Consider the following 24,251-nt stretch of genomic DNA (forward strand, 5'->3'; position numbering starts at 1 on the left):
GAGAGAGAGGGAGAGAGGGGGAGGGGTGTCTCTGGGTAGTGTGCTTAAATTAGTCTCAAGTGCCTTTGATGACTACGGCTCAGAAAGATGGTACCTCTCTTCAGCAAGCTTCACGTGTGGGCTTTTTTGTGTTATGAATGTGTCTATTTGTTACTTTTTGCTCTTGTGACATAGTTTTTATACCATTATATTCCATTATAGAAGAAATTCTCACCAGAGGAGAATAAAATGGTAGTCCTTTTGCTCCTGCCTCCTCCCCCAAACTGGTGGGAAGGGCGGTTGTGTTCACAGCAAAACGTTACATTTGCCGACCTTTCTGTTTCTCTTCAGGTCCACGCTTTCATCATCTCCCAGCTGAAAAAGGAAATGCCGTCGATGTTTGGCAAGGACTCCAAGAAGAAGGAGCTGATCAACAAACTGCCTGAAATCTTTGCCCAGCTGCAGCGGGAGCACCAGATTTCCCCAGGGGACTTCCCCAACTGCAAGCGCATGCAGGAACAGCTACAGCACCAGGACTTCACCAAATTCCACCAGGTAACGTTTCTTTGAAGAGATCAGCAAGAATGCCGCGTCGTAGAACCTGGAGAGTGCGTGGTTGGCGGGTGCTATGATGTGGTTTGCCCCCTTCTTTCCTGTCCAATTCTATAGGATCTCTCCTCCTTCTTTTTTGTGTTTGTTTCTCTCTTGTAATGCCTCTTTTCCTTGGCACTTACATGACCAGTGCGTGGTTGGCGGGTGCTCTGGTGTGGTTTGCTCCTTCTTTCCTATCAAACATCTTATCGTCTCTGTCTCACCTCCTTCTTTTTTGTATTTGTTACTCTCTTGTTGCTTGTAACACCTTATCTTCGGCACTTATATTACCTTATTGTGTTGCAAGTGCGATAAAACTCTTACAAAACTAAAACTAAGAAGAGATCGACGGGAATGCCATGTGGAACCTGGAGAGTGCGTGGTTGGCGGGTGCTCTGATGTGGTTTGCCCCTTTTTTTCCTATCAAGTTCTCGGACCTCTCCTCCTTTTTTGTGTTTGTTTCTCTCTTGAATTGCTTCTTATCTTCGGCACTTATATGACCTAATTGCGTCGCAAGTGTCAAAAAAGTCAAACTAAAACCATACTAAAAAATCTGGAGAAGAGTCTTACAGAATGATGTACATAACATAAGAGTGGGAAGATATGGAATAATATCAAGAGGCTAGACCAGAATAGGGAAATGTGGAAAGTGTTTATTTGTTCGTGGCCTTTACCCTGATCCAGGGCGAGCAAGGCAGGGAACAGTTCTTTGAAGTGGCTCTTTGTTGTGGTTGTCATTGTTGTTGCGGGTGGGTTAGGGCACTGCAGTGAGGTCCTACTGTTCCCCTTTCCTCCTGTTGTTTCTGTCTATTTGTTTTTCCATTTTTCTGCTCTAAATGACTGTTAGTGGGTGGTTGGCGGGTGCTCTTGTGTGGCTTGCTCCTTCTTTCCTATCAAATATCTAACATTCTCATCTCCCATCCTTCTTTTTTTTTTGGTGTTGATTACTCTCTTGTGTAACACCTCTTAGCTTTGGCACTTGTATGACCTTATTGTGTTGCAAGTGCCGTAAAAGACTTACTAAAACTAACTAAATGACTGTTATTGTTTGGGTGGTTGAAGGGCACAACTGGTAGGTCCAACTTCTTTTTCCACCCCCCTCCTATGTTGTTTCTCTCTGTCTATTATGCGTCTTCCCTGCATCATATGATAGTGATATTTATTGTGGTGATGTGCTTCTGTTTACTCAAACTGGCTGTTATTGTGTCTGTGCGCTTCTCTTTATTGTAACTCCTTATGTGGGTGGTTGGCAAGTGCTCTGGTGTGGTTTGCTCCTTCTTTCCTATCTAACATCTATCGTCCTGATCTCTCCTCCTTCTTTTTTATGTTTGTTACTCTCTTTTAACACCTCTAATCTTGGACACTTATATGACCTTATTTTGTTGCAAGTGCCATAAAACTTTTACTAAAACAAACAAACGAACTCCTTATGTTGTTTATTTTGTCATTATTACTGCTTCATATATTGGCCTTGCAAGTTGTTGGAGGGTGCCTCTGGTAGGGCCTACTCATTTTCTTCCCTTCTGTTGTTTCTGCCTGTCTTTCTCGTTTTTTTTCTCCCCTGTATTAAATGTCTGTTATCATGTCAATGGGCCCCCTCTAAACTCAAACTGAAGATGTTGAGTTTTTGGTTGGCGGGTGCTCTGGTGTGGTTTGCTCCTTCTTTCCTATCAAACATCTATCGTCCTTATCTCTCCTCCTTCTTTTTGTGTTTGTTACTCTCTTGTTACAATTCTAATCTTCGGCACTTATATGACATTATTGTGTTGCAAGTGCCGTAAACTCTTACTAACCCCCCCCCCGGGAAGATATTGAGCGAAAGAGATGCTAATGTTTGTTTTTTAAAATGTTTTCCTTTTCTGTAGCTGAAGCCGAACCTGCTGAAGGTGGTGGACTCCATGCTGGCCAACGACATTGCCAAGCTGATGCAGATGATCCCCACGGAGGATATGGAGCGGGCCGAGAGCGAGCAGAGCAATGGCAACATCCACGGAGGGGCCTTCGAGGGCTACACGGAGAGCCCCTTCGGCGTGGGTCGGGGCGAGGGCGCGGACGCGGGCCGGGGAGAGGCGGAATGGATCGTGGAGGGCCAGAAGTACGAGTACGACGACTCCTTCTCCAAGCTGAACCCGGTCAACGGTAAGATCTCTGGGGCGGCCGCCAAGTCGGAGATGGTCAAGTCCAAACTGCCCAACACGGTGCTGTCCAAGATCTGGAAGCTGGCCGACATCGACCGCGACGGGCAGCTTGACGCTGACGAGTGGGCCCTGGCCAACCACTTGATAAAGATCAAGCTGGACGGCCACGACCTGCCGAACACTCTACCGGATCATCTGATACCCCCGTCCAAGCGAGAGGGTTTTGCCGACGTGTCCTCGTGAGTCTGGTTTCAACAGAATTCCAAAGTCTATGAAGTAATCAATAACCCCCATGGAGCTTTGTACAGTGTTGCCTGTTGGGTAATCATGATGCACTAATGTAAAATAGCCGTGTCGTTATGTTTGAAAGAAATACATAATTCGGAAAGAAATAAAATCTTATTATTATAATTATAACTTTCTAAAACCTCCGTAAGCTTACGAATGGACACTTTTCTGTCCTCTTGATCAGCTTTGTATCATGGTAAGAGAAAGTTCAAGCTCAGAGCGGTGTGGTGTGCCTAATCCTATCCTTGTGCTCCACAATTGCGAGTCATCTCTATAATTATTTATTACTTAAGGAATGACGTGATGTGTGTGAAGCTAACAATTTTCAAAAAAATTTTACAGGCTGGAGTTTTTTGGTTTGGTTCTGAAGTAGATCAAACTTTCCTGTTTGAAGAGACTGCTCAAAGTATTTAGTTTTTTACTTTAAAAAAGGACTGTCATCTGTCATATGTGGTCGTGGAGTAAATGACTGTAAGAATGGGAGCTAATTGTAATTTCCAAGTCAGCAAATGGAGGCTGTAATAAAAAAATGGACTAATTTATTAAAACTGAATTTTAATAAAAATGCATGTCGGATTTCTCGTTTATATATTTTGAGAAAAATTGGTGATGGGAGTGCTCTTGCAGAATAAAAAACCCCCCCAACTAAATATAGCAAGGTAATTCACTTTTATAGAAAGCTAACATTCCTCACTGTATGGAAGCTACCATAAACTGGACAAAAGAGGAACCATCTTATTCCCTTAGAAAACAAATGCATAGCACATAAAGTGGTATGATGCCGACGACAGACAGCGTCATGGATTGTGAAGGAACTTGTTTGTACAACTTACATACTGTCCCCGTCGTATTATGCAAGAAAAATTCTGAAATTATGCAAACGGAGCCCAAAAAATGTGAAATTACGCGATTCTGTTAATTTCAACAAAGAATGATATCAGAAATTATGCAAAAAATGATCAAATTTTGCTAAATTATGCGGGGTGCGTAAAACCACGGGGACAGTACAAAGCACCACTTTGGCAGATGGCTAATGTTACCAGTGTGGAGAATAAGGCGTGAGGCACAGTGGTAAATAAAAGTAAAGTGGCTGTCTGCTGATTATGCAGGGCATTCTGTAGGCAGGTCTTGTTGAGAAAACACTTGTTGAATGAGTAGATTTCTCCATCATGGTCTTAATATTATGATGAGCGAGTACAGAGATTAAATTTCACTGTTGTGCAGTGTAGATAAACATCATGTACTTATGTCTCCGACAGCAGAGCTACTATCTTAGAACTTAACGTCGGTGTGCTAAAAAGTGTTATTGGACTTCTCCACGTAAGATCTTTGGAATTGCATTTGTTGTAACGAAAACTTTTTTCTTTAGTATTTGGGGGAAAAACCTGTATCTTGCCGGCAGACTTATTAGATTCATGTTGTGTACATACCAGATTTGTATATTACTCGTGACAAGTGTATTAAGCAAGGGATTTTCTCACATCTTTCAGCTCAACTCACCCAGGTGTCAGTACATCTAAACATTGGAGATTTTACCCACTCTTAAAGGAGCATCTTTTTATCATGTGGCGATTGGATAATAATGCTTGATCAGTCTCATTAAGCCTGATCCATAGAGGGACATATGTGTGTGGATGCACTTTTTATCTTAGCAAAATTTTTCAGTTGTTAAGAAACCATGTTTTGAATTGCTTTTTGTTTGTAGACTTGTCACCCGTTTATTGTAATTCACATTTATTTCTTTGTGATACAGGGATAGCTGAAGACCAAAGCCTAGGAACATCAGGATCGATGACAGTAATCATGGTAGAGGCAGACACAGTTTTCTTGTCTTTGGGAGAGAGACTTCACTGATGAGCTCTTACATTCTCTTGTAATCACTCTTTGATCATAGTTGCATGCTTGTTGCATGCTTGACCATGATGGCTTCTTGTTTTGAGACAAAGGGAGAACTTTAGATGAGATATTTTCTTTTATTTCCCTGGGTGAGTCCTGAGGTTATTACTTATCAAATTGTCCACACAAAAAATATTTGCTCAGGGATATCAAACCTTTTCATAGAGTTTATATCTTCAAGAAAAGTAGACCTTTTTTTTCTCAAAGCAGGCTTTTTACTCTTCCCAAACACTTGTCAGTCACTGCTGTGTAGCTCAGAACATTTCCTTGTAAATGCCATTGATATCCCTGTGTAAAGTGATAGCTGGTATGATATATCCTAACAATTGTTACTATTATTCAGTATTTCATGCATGATCTTACAAACGTTAGCCCCGTAACTTTGACGTTTTGTCCACTGTACAGAATCTTGTGCATGCTTTTTGAGTTGACGAATTGTTACGTGATTTTTGAGAATGAAGGATATGAAAGATGTGTGTGATGTAGCCTTTACTTCTTTTTGTGTAGCATTTTTTAATTTACGCATGGTTTATATTTTATCAATGCCTGAACATATATATATTTGTGATAGTCATCTTTTAGCCCTTTATAATCACTGGACCAGTAACTGGCTATGAATGGTGATATCCTATTGTTTGTGCTAAAATCTATTCAAGGATGACGCACCAAGCGCTCTGATTTTGTACAATATACCCGTTTTTTAAAAATTCCTCTGTACTCTTATGACAGAGAAATCCTTTACTTTCTTCGATGAATTCAGTTGTTTTGCTTACAGGTTCCATTGCTTGTACTTTGTTTTATCATCTCTCCATTGTTTATTTATTTCCCTCTGAACTTCTTTCTCTCTGCCGGATGAATTGTTTATGGCCATATGTGCTTCGACTTACTGCATACTCAAGTTCAACAACACTAAATGTACAGTCTCTCTCTCTCTCTCTCTTCTCTGTCTCTCTCTCTCACACGCACACACTCGCTTTATCTTCCTCTGTTTCTCATCACTGTGCTCCTCTCCCATGATTACTTCAGAATATATAAATAACTACTATGTCGGGTAACTGGACTGATCTCATGTTTTAGGCCATAGGTGTAGTCTTGCTATTGCAAATAGAAAATGATTTTTGTATGTAGGCCTACTGAAAAAACTAGGTCCTCTAGAAACAGTCAAAGGACATGCAGCTTGTGCCATTATGAGAAGGGTAAGGGTAATAAATGACAAGGACTGTTTTAAAAATGCATCTCTGCAAGCTTAGATTCACAAACGCTCAACCCTACATTTTCCTTTAAATATCAAAGAATCCTTGCTGTTGTTGAATTAGGAGAACTGTGTAAAAAATATAAAAAATAAACCATGCCTTTACACCAGCATTGCAGTATGTTTCTTTGTGTCCTCCATTATTTTTGCATACACCATACTTGTCTCTCTCCGAGTGTTTGAGTCCTTTGAGTGAGCCCCGGGTGTTGAATTCAAGACTGGAACTTTGTGATGTCCATTGTTTATCTGAGATGAAATTAATCCTCTTGTGCCTGAGGTCAGGATGTTGCAGTTGTTTTAAGATTATTTCTTTTAGTTTCTCTTATCATGTATACTCATGTACCCTCATAATCTCCCAGCGTGTTAAGATAACGTTGTAAATGTGATGTTTTCACATTGATTTTGGGATTGAACCAACCCTTATTTTATATGTAGTAAACATATTTGGAATCATAATATGTAGGCTTTAAGTTTAAGAATAGCTATTTATGGTGTCTTGGTATAAACTGTATGTGGTAATGCCATGTCATTTTGGTACATGATATGAGAATTTTCTTTCCCACCATGTAAAGATTTCATGTAGAGCGTACTCATAATTATTTTTCATTGTGTCTGTTATTGATAAAATGTCCATTTTCACTGTTGACCAGCATGGATAAATAATAGCCTCCTTATAGCTGATTAAATGGGCAATTAGCGTTCTCACTGTTACCAGAAAAATTGTAATCAGTGTCTGAATAAGTTAATAAATTGATGAACAAAGGGCGGAGAACTGATGTCTCAGTCTTGTGCCCCATCATCCTGCCCGCCTGCCTGCCTGTTCACCTGCATCATCTGATGTTACTTGTATTACTGGGAACAGTCTGATGTCCTAACATTTGCTCCTTCCTTTTATTTCTGTGGGGGTCTTTGTTTCTGGTCACAGAGTTGCTTCTGATTGTTAAACAATTGTGGTTCACTGTAGGTGTTGAAGAAAGAATGGTTTGAGAAACTGTGCGAGCATCTACTGATACCTGTTTCTGTACTGGATTTCAAGCTGTTCAAACTCATCTGTCCATGCTAAGGTTTTCATAGGGCTCATATTGAATACTACTATAATGAAATCTGGTCATGTGCAATACGTGTATGTCAGTTAGATGTTCTCTCTCAGTTGGTTTTGTTTCAGTAAAAGCTGTAAGAGTAACAGCTGAAAAAAGGGCATATTTTTAATTTTGTGTAGTTTGAGGGCTTCATGAGCTTCTTTTTTTTTTTTTTTTTTTTGTCTCACAATCTGGAAACGTGATGGGTCTTACAAAGAATGTAGGCCTACCACCTTTTTTCCCTTGAACGTGGATTGTCCTTGCAACATGTGCCACTGATTCTACCATCTCATTGTTGCTACTCTGAGTCTTAAAACTATCTGCTGTAAGACGCTGTTACCTGGTGTCACTTTTAATTTTTTGATTTTGCTCTCTGTTTTTAATGTCCAGTGTTGAACACTTTCTTTCACTGGCCGTTAAATAGACGCAACAACAAGGCATGCATAGTCAGTTGCGACGTTCCTTTGCTTCATGCAGCATGGTTGCTTTTATTAACCATATCCGCACGACCTGGGGTTATTTTGTACCCCCAGGGTTGTATTCTTTACATTTTAGAATACTTCTAGTGCGAAGATCTCTTTGAAACTTTCAGTATTTCTCAAAAAATCATTTTGACAGACTACTACAATGCAAAGCATACGGATCGGATTAACGAGTAAATTTCCTTTTGGAAAATGGTGGCACAGTTCCCCACATCATATGGATACGATTGTAAAACACGATGTACAGATAGGGTTAAGACACAACTTTTTCTTGCTATTCCATCCCAACTGTCTAAACTACAAGTGATGACAACTTCAAAACACTTTTTGTCTGGTTTCTGGCTGAAGAGCATTGACCGGCAGGTGGGGCAGTGGCAATGTGGCGATGCAGTTTGAAAGCTTCGGGATGTGTATTCCAATTTTATATGACAATGTGTCAAGAACTGGTGCTTTTGATATATAGTAAAACAAAATATTGGCAAACAATAATTGGAATACACGTCTTTGAATTATAATGTAATTTAGTGCCATACACGTACTGTTTATAAAAGTTAGTTACTAACAGTGAACAATTAATTGAAAGTACAAAGGTGGCTATGTAACATATGAATGCAAAATGTTGTTTTTGAATTTTGTTTAAACTTCACACCTTGAAACTATGACATCCTGAAAAGTTATTCTAAAAAAGAAAAAGAATAGATAAATAATGAAACTATTCCATACCATGCTAATAATGGAATTGTAACGTCTTTGTACCATATTCAATAGAAATAATACTGTAATCGTAATGCTGGCTCATGTGCTCTTAGTAAAAAGAGAATGGTAATAAGCTGTCCATAATGGGATTATAGTATATTATATAATATACATTATGATAATAACAATAATAATAGTTGTAGTAATAATATGTTATTAATTTATAATTTAAAAAAAAAAGTTTTCTTTTCATGATAGGAAAGGAAAACCCAAAGAATAAATAGATTTGTAGGATATATCTGAGGCGTATTTTGTGTTGTGAGCATAATTTCTCAATAAGAGTATGCTTAAAAAAATGCATAATTCATCTTTGTACTGCTCCTTTCTGTGTCCTTTCACTCAGCTGCAAATGGGTACTTGGCGATCGGCAGAGACAGAACTATGTGAATAATAATACAGTTTGAAGGCCCGAGAGGTTACATATATGTCCAGGGGCTTTGATAGCATATTTGAATAAACAGGCCAGCCAAGGGAGTGTTGTTGAGCAGTTGTGTTAGCCTTCATTTGGAAGGGACACCAGACTCTGAACTGTCGCTTAGACTTTACCTTTAATTAACATCACTTTCCCCTCAACCTCTTGCCTTGTTTTCTCACTGTGTAGCTATGCATGTGCAATACGTCTGTGGCCAATTATGTAAAATATTCATACCATGTGATTCTGCACTCTCCAGTGCATGCTAGGTTGATTACTGTGTAAAAGGACAAAAATAAAAGTTTGCTTCCATCCTTACGAGTTATGTGTCAAATGCTGTTCTCTTATATATATATATATAATAGAGTAAAATGGTTACATATATTCTAGTAACTATAAACAGGCGATGGCCAGCTTCTTACTCATCATTCTTTTATATTTATGAAGTCGTCATACACTCGATGATCTTGCTTGCATTTCATCTTTGGGGTAAGCAGACTCATCAACATAAAATAATCATTCAGTGTGGGGGAGAAGCAATGAGTGAGAGACGAACAGGAAAAAAGTCATAGGATTGTCGGGCAATAGCATCCTTCAAAATTGGAATGTGGCAGCCTGACCTGAAGTCTGAAGGCAACAGGCCCTGCCCTACTCCTATCTGAAAAATCAGTTTCGCGACTGATTGAAGAACCAGTAGTCGACTACTCCTGAGATCTAGCACAGAAGAAAAGGACTGTAAGACACACGCTTACACTTTTGACTCCAAACAAGCTGACGATGACCCTCTTTTGGAGCATATCAAGGAAGTCATGATCAGAAGGCAGTGACCACATATATGTGAGGCGTGCTGACAAAATGAGTTACTTCTTGCAATCCAGGAATGGAGATATTGGTCGGAAATCGACTCTGAGGTCATATTTATAGATTTTCAATTGATGCCATTTTGTTCAAGTCTATTGTGTTTTTTATTATTCTATGCTTACAAATTGTACAAACTCCACCTATAAAGCTGATGTATTAATTTCCATGAGGCTGAAATCAAGAAGTAACTCATTTTGTCAGCGCACCTCACATATGGTTAAGTCAAATTATTGGGTCATAACATAATTTCTCCAATCATTTTTTGTTGTTTTGAGATTGCTTAAAAAGTAAATAATGCAACAATGAGAAGTCAGAAAAGGTTTCATTTATGGGATTATTAGTACATGAAACAAGACCCTGCTATTTTGAGGATGTGAAACAAGTTGCAGGCATTTTTGCCATTCGTACCATTGACTAAAAACCTGACAAAAATTACTGAAGCAATTGTGTTATGACCATGACCATATTTGCAAGGTGGAAATGTTCAGAAGAACATTTTGAATGAAAGGTGTAACACGGATCTGATAAAATCTCTTTATTCTTTTTTGATAAGACTAAGGCACAAAATTTGGGTTTTTAAAACCCATTTCCAAATACTTTGAACAAATTTGCCTTCTTCTTAATACATGTAATTTTTAGCTTGAAATCTATCAGCAGGAATCGGTCATATCCAGCAGAAACATCAAAATGTTAATCCATCCAAACATTAGTTCTTTTTAAGACAGTTGAAAAGGGGTGAATGAGCCTCTTGTGTACTCTTTATAGTATGTTGATTTGATTTCACGTTGAACAGACTTCTTAGTCTTTGGAAGAAAATGATCCTTTGAATCTCTCTTTTTACAAAACGAGTAGTAAGAAAAATTAACAGTAAAATCATTGTAAGCGTTAACCTTCTACAAATTGTCCAGTTGAATTTTGGCTTTTGGAGCCTTTTCTCTGCTCAGAATGGTGACAAGTGGGTCCTGACTAAGTGCTGACTCCTAAAATCTCAGCTTGAAAATAATCAAGCCTAGTCTGAAGCCTTTTACGCAGACCAGAGGCCTGTACGTAAGAGGATTAAAATCAAGAAGTAAAAAAATTTACCCGAGCATCAAATTCTAGTAGGGTCTGATACTACATTTTCATCAGTTATGAATAGATTTTTCTAGTTTAACTGAGAGCACACTGTTTCACAAGGTGTTTGCTTAGTGTTCTCAGAAGAAACAGCATATTGTGGTGAAAAGCAGTGTAGAGACAGTTGAGGGTGGTTGGCGGGTGCTCTGGTGTGGTTTGCTTCTTCTTTCCTATCAAATATCTATCGTCCTTATCTCCCCTCCTTCTTTTTTATGTTTGTTACTCTCTTGTAATTGTAAACCCTCTAATCTTCTGGCGCTCATATGACCTTATGCAGTTGCGAGCGCCGTAAAACCTCTACTAAAACTAAAAAGAGACTGTTTGAAACAATCATCTGTCACCGGCTTATTGAAGCTATCCTCATTCCAAAAGGAAAATTACATACTCTCCATTCATTCACTCAGTAGTTTATCTCTGTCTTTTTTTCTCTCAATTTACAAGCAGAAAAAAACCAATTCCCTGAGGCAGGATAAACACAATAAAAACAAAAAAAAATCCTTTAAATATCAAGGACAACATTACTGCAAAAACTATTTTCTCGATTCCTGTTTGGTCAGTAAAGTATGCATCACGTAAAAATCTAAAAAAAACTACTTAAGTCACAAGAATTAACAAATTTGAACCTTGAAATTCAAATTAAAAGATTGCAGCATTATAGAGTTTGCAATTCTTTAAAATGAGCACCATCACAAAAATGGACGTTTTGGCAAGAAAATATTAAGTAGGCCTACAGTCAGTCACAGATAAAATGAACGTGGAAAATGCGAAATCACGGATAGCTTGTACAATCTGCCATTCCCTGACTGATATCGCTTTAATTTGGTCGCTTTTAAGCACAAAGGCGCTATCCCGAAAATGTTGCTTGGAGAAAATTGAAGGTTCAGTTTTTGCCCCTTGCTCAGTTTCTTAAAAAGACAGGAGAGTTTTCTCTATAACCAAACAAATATATACATACCAATGAAACCAAAATGCTCCTATAGGTAGGGCAATGCGCACTTTTGGTAAAGGTCAAGATTTCTGGAAACCCCCGAAATCTGGTTTGGCCCGCTTGTCTTTAAAAGCAACCATTTTTCATAATCGTTTAACCCAAATTATAGACAAGTCGAACACATTTGTCAATCCTGACAGGTTCGAGTTATCCGTGCTTGACTGTACATTTAATCATATTTATGAACAACAGTGTGTTTGAACAAATATAATGACAAAACATTATAACAAAGACCCTCTTCAACATAATAATGTTTACGAATTTGAATAGTGCAGAAGCACCCTGTCTTACAGGAGTCCTCTCACGAAGATAAGATAATACTTACTGTGCGAGAAGGAAATTTTCCATGGGTTTCACATGAATGGTAAGACGCATATGTAGATATACATAATAATATGTAATGTACATACAATTTGAGGTCGTGCTGCCTTTTGGACCAACATATTGTGCCTTCAATACATCACTTTGAATCCATCAGTCCATCTTTTTCTACATCTTCTCTCCATTATGTTGAAGTTGACATGACATACAAACTCAAAGGTATGAAGGTTTCTGTTGATTTTCAAGCAGAAGCTACTTGTTGTAACCTAACATATGATCTTCGCTGAACTATACCTAAAGCAGACATTACTTGTATTATTCACAAGAGCTTGGAATAGCTCAATCTCAATCTCACTGTAATGTGAGTATAATTGAGGGGAACATTTCCTCTTTTCCCTTTTCTCAGGGCGAACTAAAATAACTGTCCCACTATTCCATAGTTTCTATACTTCCATGAACAAAGCAATGAAAGCTACTACTCTTTTCACAAATATTGCAGGGTCAGAAACTGTGATGTATTGACCCCAACTTTCAAAGCTGACACCCATTTCTTGAAAGACAGAGTGGTTTTGTTCTCTACAAACAGTAATCTTATTTTATTGCGACATAAACTTCTTAGTTGAAGTGGTTGAGCATAAACATACATCAGAAGATTAATTAATCCTGAATCATTGACGACATTAAAAGGAAGGCAGTGTGCTGGTTTTGATACATTTAAAGGTCTCTCTGGACGGTGAAATGAGGCCAACTTTTTTATCCAGTGATCTTGTGTTGGATCATAACCAGCAGCAAGTAAGAGTGATAAGATTTGCAGGCAACTGCTTCTACTTCTATTTTGTCTTTGTCCACATCTATCAACACACACCCACAATAATGAACGAAAAGCGCCTGGGTATATCTGTTTAATGCTTCCTTCTTCTCCACCGTCACTTTCTTCGTTCAGAAATAAGTAAGTCCCTTCACAACGCACTGTCATGTCAGCACCACTCTCAAGGAGTATCCGAACACAATGGTAGGAACACTTGTACACAGCATTCCATAAGGCACTGGTATGAAGCTTACTTCTTGCATTGCAATCAGCTCCACTCTGGATGAGGGCGTTCACAAGTTTATGCTGGCGTCTCCAACAGGCAAACATTAGAGGCGTATCACAGTCGTTGTCACAAGTATTCACATTAGAGAATGGCAGAACGAATTTCCAAAAGTGTGGATGATTGAAAGCAATGGACAAAGAGAGTGCTGTGTTCCCATCTTGAGAGGGTATATAACCGCTACCACCAAGGGCCAGTATCCTTCTCGCTGAATCGACATCTCCGTCTATGGCAGCAAGGTGCAAGGCTGAAAAACCATCTTCATTGAGCAATCCAAAAATTTCAGAGACAGTTGTGTCTGGCAGGGCTAGAGTATGACACATCCTCCTCACAACTTTTTTATAGTCCTCGCAAAGTGAAACTGTGTAATACAATAGATTTGGAAACTCCGTTAGCAGTCGCTGTTTGTGCTTCTCTTTGAAAATCCTGCTTGTCAGTATTTCTAGAAGCACCTTCCATTTACCTGTAAATTCAAGAATTAAAAAAGAATACATTAAAATGGTAAGTGCCCTTAAGAATATTGCCGGATCTCATTTCCTTCCCTTTTAATGTCTTTCAAAGTAGAGTCAAACCTTGGTATACAGCCACCCTAGGGACGAGCATAAAGTTGGCGGAACAGTGGGGCTAGCGGTTCAACAAGGTTCCTCTGTTATAACCCCGACTGCCCAACATCAAGGAACATGATTCTGCTGCGCAATCTGAGTTTGAAAAGTGTCTTTTTGTTGGTGATATGCATGTTCATGCACATGTATTTAGAACCAAGAGTCTTCTCTTTCTTTCTCTCTCTCTCTCTCCCTCCCTCCCTCCCTCTCTCATTCTCTCTCTCTCTCTCTTTCTTGTAGGAAAAAGATTATCAAATAGCCAACCAGTGGGTATTGTGCGCTCTGGCGGTCAGTAGGCTAGCAGTATGTAGGGGCAAATTTTCATTAGTTAAATAAGGACCGTACAGCTCAGACAGTTGGTGGATGGCGCTGTGAAGGTACAAATACTATGTTTAGCCAGTATAGATACTGCTCTTTGTACAATGGCAAAACTTGGAGGTAAGCAGGGCTGGCCATATAATGGTTGGAGGAGGTACAGTGAGGTTTGACTGTATAGGTGTTTCTATTGATTAGTTCTCACACCAATCTCCTCCTACACATCAAACCTCGCACAAAACAAACCTTTTGCAATACAGCAGGCCCTACTTTAAGAGTAATGTTCAATCACTTAAATGATGTATGTCGAAAAAGTTCTTTAATAGCAGGCATTTGGACAGCTATGTGAGGTATCGTGGTGAAATCAGGTGCTCGTCAAATAATAAAATCAAAGAAACAGGCATTTTTTCCACCAGTTTGGCAAATTTTATTGAATTTTTGTTTTTTGGCTCATCGTATTTTATGTCCACATAAAAACACATTTCCATGTGAATTTTACTGAAAAATGTTGATTAATAGCACAAAATATGTAAATTTTCATTTTTTGTGGACTCTCAAGCTATAGAAGTTACCAAACTTTGGAAGCCATTTTTTTTAGCTAATTTTACCTCTGAAACCAAGCTACCCCTGCCTCCTTCAATTGGAAATATTTTGAATTCTATTCAAGAAAGATGGGTGTTTTTTCATAGGAAGCAAAGCAAAAGAATATAAGATTTTAGATGATGCCAATAACTCCACATGCCCCAAAATTGACGAGTGCCCGATTCCACTACATCATGACACATATGTTCGGCTATAACAGTGGTCCAGCCACCGACAAAATTCTAAAACAAAAGGACAAGAAAGCAGATGAAAAGCAAATGAAGTGAAATAACATCCAACATGGTAAATTGCATCAACGTCACCCACTGCATGGCTTAATTTAAGTTAATTGTGAAATCTGCACATTTTATGATGTGTCACATTGTGTGTGCAAGACGACTTCAAGCACAAGAAAGGAGGTAGAGGCAGTGACAAAAGCATATGAATGGCTGAAAGAGAGCTTGCGTTCTGCCAGATATGCTGTCACTGTCATTGTCACTGACTCTCAAAACATATTGCAGCGAGTCAATAAGTGGATGCTGAGAAAAGAGTGGCTGCAAAGCATAGAAGAAACACGACTGAGAAAAATAACATAGATTTATGCTCCAAGCCATACGGGTGTGGTGGGAAATGAACAAGCAAACAAACTGGCGAGCAAAGCACCTGTCAATACTGACACTAAAATGGACAAAAATGATGTCATGAAGGCCCTTGCCACCACACTTGAAGATGAAGAGATTGAGCATGACTATGCGCCAATCTTACGACTTGAAGAACTGGGAGTTTTCAGAGGAAGTGGCAGAACCAGCATGGTGCAGGGGATGGAAAGACGGGCTATTAACCAAATGAACCCTGGAACTATCAGCAGGTGGACTCTGAGGTGGATATTGGAACGGGGAACGGGGAACGGAGCACGTATGGCAATGCCCGGAGTGCTATGATGCTGTTCCCAGGATCAAGTAATCAAGTAATCAAGGGCGCAAGGGAAAAGAGATAAAGCTGGATGTATTTGATGTTGAAGCAAATATCCATTCAGTGACTTAGTGTGACCTTGGACTGACATCATACATTATCTCCTTCTGGGATGGCAAAACTTTTAACGGGAATTGATAAATGACAGAATTAAAAGAAAGCGCTGGGCGTGTTAGATCTAAATGTTCCTTTTCTCAACTGAGGTAATTTTTGTACTAAGATAGTTGTAAAATGCACACAGCATGATGTCTTGTCAGCCTCTATGAAAACAGAATTCAGCTTTAAGTTTAAGAGAGAAATGATAATGATGATGATGATGATGATGATGATGATGATGGAAATACATTTGTGGACACCACACCTTTCTTAAGGGCTAAATAAACTGCCTCAATTGAGTCATCTTGAAGTTCTTTTGTCACTTTTATGGGGGTCTGCAACAGTCGCTGGATGTCACACACAGAGTCGGTTTCAGCAGCTTCCAACAGCTGATCCTTCCACAGAGCGCCTGCGGCATCTGGACGCATTCTGTTCAACAAATTAATATTAATTTCTGAAACATATGAATATCAAAGAAAAACTTAATGGAAAATGCATAGCCTACATGTAACATCAAACCAAAAAACTAAATAAGCAGATATTTTTACATAAGTCATGTACATGAATTTTAAAAAGAGAACCTGAATCAAAATAACAAACTGTGTCAAAGGTCAGGAGCTATGCTAGCTAAACGGAATCTGGCTGAATTTTTGGTTTCATTAGAGAACCAGTGACAACAAACTGCTATGGATTGAACATGCGAGTGCTACTCAGTTTGCAAATGAGCAGACACCTGGGAGAACAACAGCAGTACAACACAGTCTCTATAGATAGTATATAATCATAGATTTCCAACATGATGGATATTTCTTTGAAGTCATATGTGAGCTAATACATGTATTGTTTTTCCCCCTTTTAATCTTGGATGACCAAAAGGCGGAAATACAAACATACAAACGCATAAAAACAGATGGAGAATTTGTCTTTAGTATCCTCTCCTCCTTCCCCCATCAGTAACAGTTGACAGCAGATTCTTCAATCCACATGACAACTAACTTTTAAAATAGTTAAATACACAGCATATTATTTTATATTCATACTATTGTTAGAGTCTTAGTGCCTTTCAAGAGGTCAATACATACACATATTATGGTATGATGTTTTTGAAAAGTATTTCATTAACCATATCTGTACGCCCTGGGGTCATTTTGTACCCCCGGGGTGGTATTCTTCACATTTTAGAATACTTCTAATACGAAGATCTCTTTGAAACTTTCAGTATTTCTCAAAAAATCATTTTGACAGACTGCTATGCAAAGCGCACAGATCGGATTAGCGAGTAAATTTCCTCTGTTTGGTGGCACAGAGTTCCCCATGTCGTATAAATACGATAGTAAAACATGACGTACGGATAGGGTTAATTTACATTGACATTTAAAAGTTTTAAAAAGAATTAGTTCATGAAATTCTGCTCAGGCAGCCCGTCTCGGCAAGTTAACATCTCTTCAAATTTCAACTGGTAAGGCATATTCACCAGTGCCTGCAGTGTAGTGGTTAGGCTACATGTCACAAGCAGAAGACCTGAGTTCAATTCCCATGTCAGGAGCATTTTTATCGAGTATCTCAGTCTTTCTGCTGAGATGTTGTATCCCTCTCACTCTCAGCCTGGGTTGGTCCTGACAGGAAGGGTGGAAGTCATCCTTATAAATTATGACCTAAATTGTGTCAATGGGGGCATAACAAAATCTACATCAAAAGAAAGTAAACATTTTTATGGCATCTTAAAGCACATAATTATTCTAGAAAAATCTTTTTTCCCCCTTTCAAATAAAATGTAGGGTCTGTGTGTGTGTGTGTGTGTGTGTGTGTGTGTGTGTGTGTGTGTGTGTGTGTGTGTGTGTGTATGTGTGTGTGTCTGAGTAGACCAGCATCTGTGGTGTGGCATTTATAAGTGCTTTTATTGCACCCAGAGAATGCAAGATCAAAACGTTAGAACAATTTTTTTATCAAGTTTTTGGTTTCTGCTGGAAAGTTGTTTGTTCCTCAGCCCGGGTTGGTCCTCAAAGGTAGGGGTAGGGTCGAAGCAGCCTGCCTCCTACATGATCTAAATTGTGTTAACGGGGATGTAAAAATCTACTATTACATATTATGTTTGGGTAGCAAGCATGAATTTAAATGCATTGTTTTGGGTGCAATTACAGAGATTTCAAGATGAATATTCACAGGACATTGTCATTTTAAAAAAAAATGCATGTCGTAGTGGTACAGTGGAACTCGAATTCAGCGAGCTAGGATTTTTAACGAGAACACGGATTCAACGAGATGAGATAGATTCCCCATTTTTTTTCTTCTTTAAAATCAATAAAAGTAACCCGGATTCAACGAGCACTTAAATCAGCGAGCTCGGATTCAATGAGGTTGCTTCCAAGGTGAACTGCCCCCGCAGACATGGCTTCACTCATTTTTCTCCAAGAACGAACTTTATCTATTCCCGGAAACCATCCATTACACCTGCAACGTGAACCATAATTCACTTAGCCGATTGCATGCGACCAATCAGCGGCCTTTTTTCATACCAACACATGCGTTGTTGGCGCGTGCACGTGTTTACTCTGGCGTGTGTCGGAGTCCGATGGGCGGCCTGCACACATGTGGCTGTGGGTGTGTGTCAGGGATGAGGAGGGGGGGGCACTAGCGTCCGGGTGTTGAACGTTGCAGATACAAACGGGTCAGTCTTTTTTTTTCCCCTCGGCAACTGATCATTATTACAATGATAAGCTAGTCTTGACGTAGACCTACGTAATGAATTGAGCGGTTATCTATGGAATCAAAAGTCGCCGTACGCTAGGCTCTATACAGCAACACAACTTTTTGGAAAACAACTGAAATGACACAGGCGTGTGCATTTGAGCAAATTGGTCTTTGTTTACACAGCTCATAATATGCAGGCATTTCAGACACTACGTGCGACTTCTCTTTATACATTACTTGCTCAGTGCCTGTAATGATCTACACAAAACCTCGTGTTTGCCATAACGAACACTCGGATTCAATGAGATTTTAGGTCAGGCCCGGCGACCTCCTTGAATCCGAGTTCCACTGTACTGAGCTTTAGAGCTTTTGGGAGTGTGTGTATGTGTGTGTTTAGTAAGCACCACAAGCATTTTTTGTGGATTCTGGCGCGTTATAAATTCATTTATTATTATTATTATGATGATTTTATAGGTAACTGAAACAACACTTTCGTAATGCAGTTGTCATTGCAAGGAAAGAATTACTGTGATCATGGGCCAGTTTGAAAGAGACAATTAGATGCTTTGATCAAATGAAAGGAGCATATAATAGAACCAAACTGGACCCGCTCTGGAGAGCTCACGAGGGAGCAAAAAATGTCCTATGTAAATGTGAGGCATCGTGATGAAATTAGGCGCTCGTCAAAATAATGCAAATGAAGATATGCATTTTTCGTCCAGTTTGACAAATTTTTTCAAATTTTTGTTTTTGAGCTCAACACCTTTTATGTCCTTTAAAAAACATTTCTGTGAGAATTTTACTGGAAAACGTTGATTAAAGGTACAGCAAATGTAAAGTTTGAGTTTCCGAGGAATCTCAAGTTTTGGAATTCAACAAACTTTATTTTCTATAGCTGCCATTTTCCCGCTTGTTTTATCTCTGAAACCAGGCCACCCCCACCTCCTTCAGTAGCAAATATCTCCATTCTTATTATAAGCGAGATGGTTTTTTTTCCATCCAAAGATAGTCAAATGAACAAGGGTTGAGAAAGGGCTTCTTCGGAGTGAATGGATGAACCCAATACAACACCCATTACTTAGAGCCATCACATGGATATTCTGTCCTGGGCATTCTGCAGTGAAAGGCAATGAGGAGGCTGATAGGCTGGCAGGCAGTTTTGGTTGATGGTGAGGTGAAATTTGACAAAGGAAAAGTGTTGAAGACCCTGGAGAAAAAGTTGCGGGATGAAAAAGGCAGAGTGACAGCAGAACACCACGAATCATTAGGATGCGGGAAATGGGGATAGAGAGGAGAGAAGGAAGAAAGGAACGATTATCTGGAAAGGACAGACGTCGCCATAATCAGACAGCCATAGGAACAATTTTTATCAGCTTGGATACCTTGCAGGCTTTGGTGCTGGGGGGGACTGAGCACTTATGGACCTGTCCAGTGTGCAATGACGTTGTTGCCCAGGACAGGTAATACAGGTACTATAGTTTTAAGTTTAAGATGATACCAATAACTCCACAAGGCCAAAAATTGACAAGCGCCTGAGTCCAACACGTTGTGACACAAATGTGCATGAGAAAAGTAGATTTCATTACAAATACAGTCCATGTCAATTCCGCCCACTCCCTTCACCTTAATCCATGCATATTTATGGTTGAGATGCTTAGAACAGTTCATTACCTTGAGCTCAAATAGGAGGCATGCAAATTTATATAGAAAAAATATAGATCTATAGTCAAAAGCACGTTCTTAGGCAAACCAAGCTCTTTACATGGGGATCTCTGAGACTGACACCACAGTTTATGCTAACATTATATATAGATCTAACCTTCAGTTCACCAAAAATCGCCCCCCCCCCCCTCTTATTAATCAAACAAAATATCTAGGCTAATGTTTATGAACATGACAACACATTTTTAATTTTTAAAGCCTTCTGATGAGTAGATGATGCAAACGCACGCAAACACACATTAAATAGGGGAGAAAAACAAAGTCCCATATGATTAGAAATCTCTAAATCTTCACCATTCCCTTTACGAATTATTCCATACCTAGGCGATTATATGACCGTCTAGTTCCATACCCATTCATTTTTCGGAACACCGGCACATTGTTTTCTTGAGATCAGGAACTCATGAAAGCCAAACTTATCCTAACGGTATTTAGATTACATTAGTAAATAAAAATGTTTTTCACATCACAATGATAATATCAGGTACTGCTGTTCGATATAAAGATAGACGCAGATGTTTTCTTTGATCAGCCGTTCAGAAAGCTCCATTCTTGAGCCTGCCTGTTATAGACGGCTAAGGCAAGGACAAGATGAACAAACTCTTCACAAGACACAAACTGGAAGGATTGTTTTCATTCGATACCAAATATTTTACGACATAAGCAAACAATAAAAAAAAAGATACATTAAAGTCTTCAAACAATCAAACAGTCTATTGCAAGGAAAAATATTTGGCACCAAATATTTAGTTAGCCAAGATGTTGTAATCATTTGAGCCACCCCCCCCCCAATTAGGCCTAGCTGTTTATTGTGCGTTTACGACTTATACAGTCAAGGTCAGTCCTACTTCCTTTTATTTTCGTCTTCAACTTCAAGCGGGGGCATCATCAATTTTTTTTTCCAAGATGGCGGTTAAACACAGTTTCCATTGTCGAACAGAGAGGATCTAACTAAGCCTCCTTGACAGTCCCCCCATACAACATAACCCCCCTCTATCATATCATGAGTTCACACATCATTGTGTTATAGATTAAGATCACTCTAACCATTACTCATTCTTTTAGCCACTAGAGAATTTAGGCTATTGTTGTAAGGTGAGCAACATGGCATCCAGTTCGTCAACAAACCCTGGAACCAGCATGGACGACGAAGTTGTGGAGGGGACAGGGAAAAGGCCAGTATTAATGAAGAGGTCCACAGCAGCTCAATTCTTTTCCAAAGACGACGATGCAGAACGACCAAATGAACCCCCCTCTTCTACTTATGACATTGTGAGGACTTTAAAATTTTCAATTCATCAATATTGAACAATCCACTTTATGAATTTTTAGTCTAGAGTAGAGTGCAATAGAATTATAAGGTCAACAAAGGCCTCCTAATTGCTTAAACGAATGTACGTCTAACCGTTGAATATTACCAGCATGTCAAATTAATATTTTATTCTGTCTATGTAAGCTTTGCTAGGAGGAATGAGCAGGTTTGGCATGAGAATGATTTAATTCGGGTGGTTGGTGTGGGTAGATGAGTCAGAGTTGACGACATTTTCGCTTGCTTTTTGGGAAAAAGTGTATCACTAGATATCTAGGCCCTATACTAGATCTAGATCTAGAATCTTGTTAGACCTAGAGTGTAAGCTTAGTTTAATTTATTTAATTGTTTTTCAGAGATGCAGTAGATCTACATCTCTGTTTTGAAATGTCATAATTACGATTTAAAATTTCTATTTTGATTTAACCCTCGTTGTGCCTTTATAATGTTTTCCGTTTTCATATATTCTTAGGTTGTTGAACTTTTGAATAATGCGGCTGTGATGCAAAAGAGTGTCGATAAGATTGCAAACCTTAAGAAGGTAAGCCAGTTGCACTTTGACGATAATGACATTTAAAAATAAGAAAGTTAGGTGTGTGAGATGGCTGAGTCTATGCGCACGCAATTGCGTGCACAGACATTTAAAGTTTACGACACGTAGGCATTTGCGTGCAAGGTATCTAAGTTTGCTATACGCGCGCAAGTGTGTGTAGACACGTTGCGTCTTTACTCATAGTAGACTATCAGGTTCGGACTGGCGTACCGAACTGGAAGAAGGGACATTATACCTACAAGAAAAGCTACTATTGAGTATTTTGAAGGAAAGCCACCCAGAGTTACATTTCATTATGTTGCTATGCATCAGTCCTGCCTAAGACGGCCACTTTTCTCCTTGACAATGGGTGGCCGTCTTAATAGGTTTGACTGTATATGGCATGATATGGTGTGTTTAATGACATCAAGTCACTGGCTTTGGGCTTCCTTTCTCACTTACTTTATTATCTACTTTTTCATCTTGTCTGTGTGACTTTAGTGGATTTTAAGCAAGCTGACAACTCTCAATAAGCTTCATACACATAGTCTGCAGCTGAAGAGATAGATCAGAAAAGAAACCTTTTAAAATGTGTAATTTGCCACAAGCCTGGCATTCCCATCTCTACTCTACCCTATCGTCAATCTTAGCTATTCTTGAGCAACTCTTTCTAAACAGAAAACCCAGCTACACAGAAGAAAATCTGGAGGTACCACAAATTTCTGTTTGCAGATTCCACTGTTATTGTCTTTTTATCCAGTGTATAATGCTAAAAAAAGATAGTGACATCGTAAATTCTGAATGTAAGAAATATATTTTAAAAAACTAGCAACTTTAGAGTATAATTTATTTGCTCTGTTAAGCATACAAAGTATGGATTTGAAAATGTGTTTGTTCCAATACAATGTATTGAATGAAATAGACCAACTTCTCAAAAGTCACATGGATCAAACTGGAAAGTAAAAGGAGAGGTTTAAAAACATGTATGGCATTTATTAATAAACTGTTGGTATAATGGTGCCTCATGGATGGAAAAGCGATCTTAAAGTGAGCTGTGGTATTGCCTGCCCTTCCTGTTCGAGAATGTGAAAGGGTTCGTCCCAGGTGTTTGGCGTAGGTATGTGGATCCTTCTGTGTCACCCAAGAATATCCCATAAAAACGTTTTTATGGGGTTAAGATCTGGTGAGCAAGCTGGCCAATGCTGCAAGAAAATGTCTACATCATGAGAACAGTGAGGCATAAAAATCTGTCTCTAGCTTGTATGACTGTCAGTGCGTAATTTGACACAGGTGACAAAATTTGTTTACTTTGCACTGTTAAGCAAGAACTTTGTTTTTGACTAGCTCTGGTGATGCCTTCAAAACAATATTTTTATTTACATTCTATTTTTTTTGCGTGCGCTCCAACTGATCCTCATTTTACCTTTTTTTTTTCTCTCTCAGGTCAAAGAACTGATTGTTCACAATTCTCCAGATCTCTTGGATAATTTCCTTGATGTAAGTCCTGTGCTCATAGATTTTGTTCAAAGAATATTGTCTTAAAATTTTTTCCGCCTTGTTGCCATATTGTTTTCTCATGCAGTTATAAATATTTTATGCCCTTTGTTTTATTTCTAATCAAAGGATTTCTCGACTTCGTGGTCTACAACAAAAAGTTTCTGCACAGTGCACTTGGTGGCTTTTGGGGCATTAAAGATCACACTTAATCACCGGCTATGGAATGTTATGATCACTTAAAGTACATGTTAGAGCTTTTACGTTCACGAGAAATTAACGAAATACACACTATTGCCTTCTGACTGGAAGATGATTGAAAAGTCACATAAGTAAGGTGCATATAAGTGCCTGATATGGGCTCACAATTTTTCTCTCTGCAATTTTTTTTCTTCAATGGAACAGACAGTGGTTTTAATGACTGCAAGTACTACAGCGGTCTCCGTCTAAGTTTGAAGAAACACCACTTTAATTACTCAGTTTGCAGTAGAGCCTGCTTTTACTGTATACTGAACTTTTTCTCTATAGTCTACATTGCTCAAAACTTGTTCTAAATATGATAAAAATCTTCTTAAATCCCACTTGGAGTCGAGGTAAATTTTTATGTCTACTCTAATCTTATCCTTATAATATTGTAGCATTTAATTGATTTAAAAGGCTGGAGTTGGTGAAGCCCACTTTGAAAGAAA

At 38.9% G+C, this 24,251-nt stretch overlaps 3 protein-coding genes across 4 annotated transcripts in view; 2 read left to right on the forward strand and 1 right to left on the reverse strand.

The window, feature by feature from the left end:
* The window catches only part of LOC101858059 (EH domain-containing protein 3), a 47,065-nt gene extending 40,808 nt beyond the window's left edge, over positions 1–6,257 (forward strand). The window contains exons 2-4 of the mRNA XM_005107681.3: positions 331–534; positions 2,436–2,947; positions 4,750–6,257. Coding sequence (XP_005107738.1) covers positions 331–534; positions 2,436–2,947; positions 4,750–4,759 — 726 coding nt within the window. The 3' untranslated portion in view covers positions 4,760–6,257. The remainder of the gene's footprint in view (positions 1–330; positions 535–2,435; positions 2,948–4,749) is intronic.
* Positions 6,258–12,327: 6,070 nt separating this feature from the next.
* On the reverse strand, positions 12,328–20,806 carry LOC101858301. 2 transcript variants are annotated; one of them, XM_005107682.3, is made up of 3 exons: positions 20,580–20,806; positions 16,080–16,243; positions 12,328–13,710 (listed from the first exon to the last, which is right to left on the reverse strand). In XM_005107682.3, the coding sequence occupies exons 1-3, from the start codon at positions 20,585–20,587 to the stop codon at positions 12,641–12,643; spliced, it is 1,242 nt and encodes a 413-aa protein (XP_005107739.1). In that variant the 5' UTR covers positions 20,588–20,806; the 3' UTR covers positions 12,328–12,640. The 2 variants fall into 2 exon arrangements, with proteins under 2 accessions (XP_005107739.1, XP_005107740.1); XM_005107683.3 differs by having other exon boundaries at positions 20,548–20,806.
* Positions 20,807–21,122: 316 nt separating this feature from the next.
* The window catches only part of LOC101858668 (symplekin), a 30,053-nt gene continuing 26,924 nt past the window's right edge, over positions 21,123–24,251 (forward strand). Inside the window, exons 1-3 of the mRNA XM_005107684.3 lie at positions 21,123–21,499; positions 22,009–22,077; positions 23,512–23,565. Of these exons, the coding sequence (XP_005107741.1) occupies positions 21,332–21,499; positions 22,009–22,077; positions 23,512–23,565 (291 nt within the window). The 5' untranslated portion in view covers positions 21,123–21,331. The remainder of the gene's footprint in view (positions 21,500–22,008; positions 22,078–23,511; positions 23,566–24,251) is intronic.

This window comes from Aplysia californica, unplaced genomic scaffold, assembly GCF_000002075.1.
Source record: "Aplysia californica isolate F4 #8 unplaced genomic scaffold, AplCal3.0 scaffold00622, whole genome shotgun sequence".
Classification (NCBI taxonomy): domain Eukaryota; kingdom Metazoa; phylum Mollusca; class Gastropoda; order Aplysiida; family Aplysiidae; genus Aplysia; species Aplysia californica.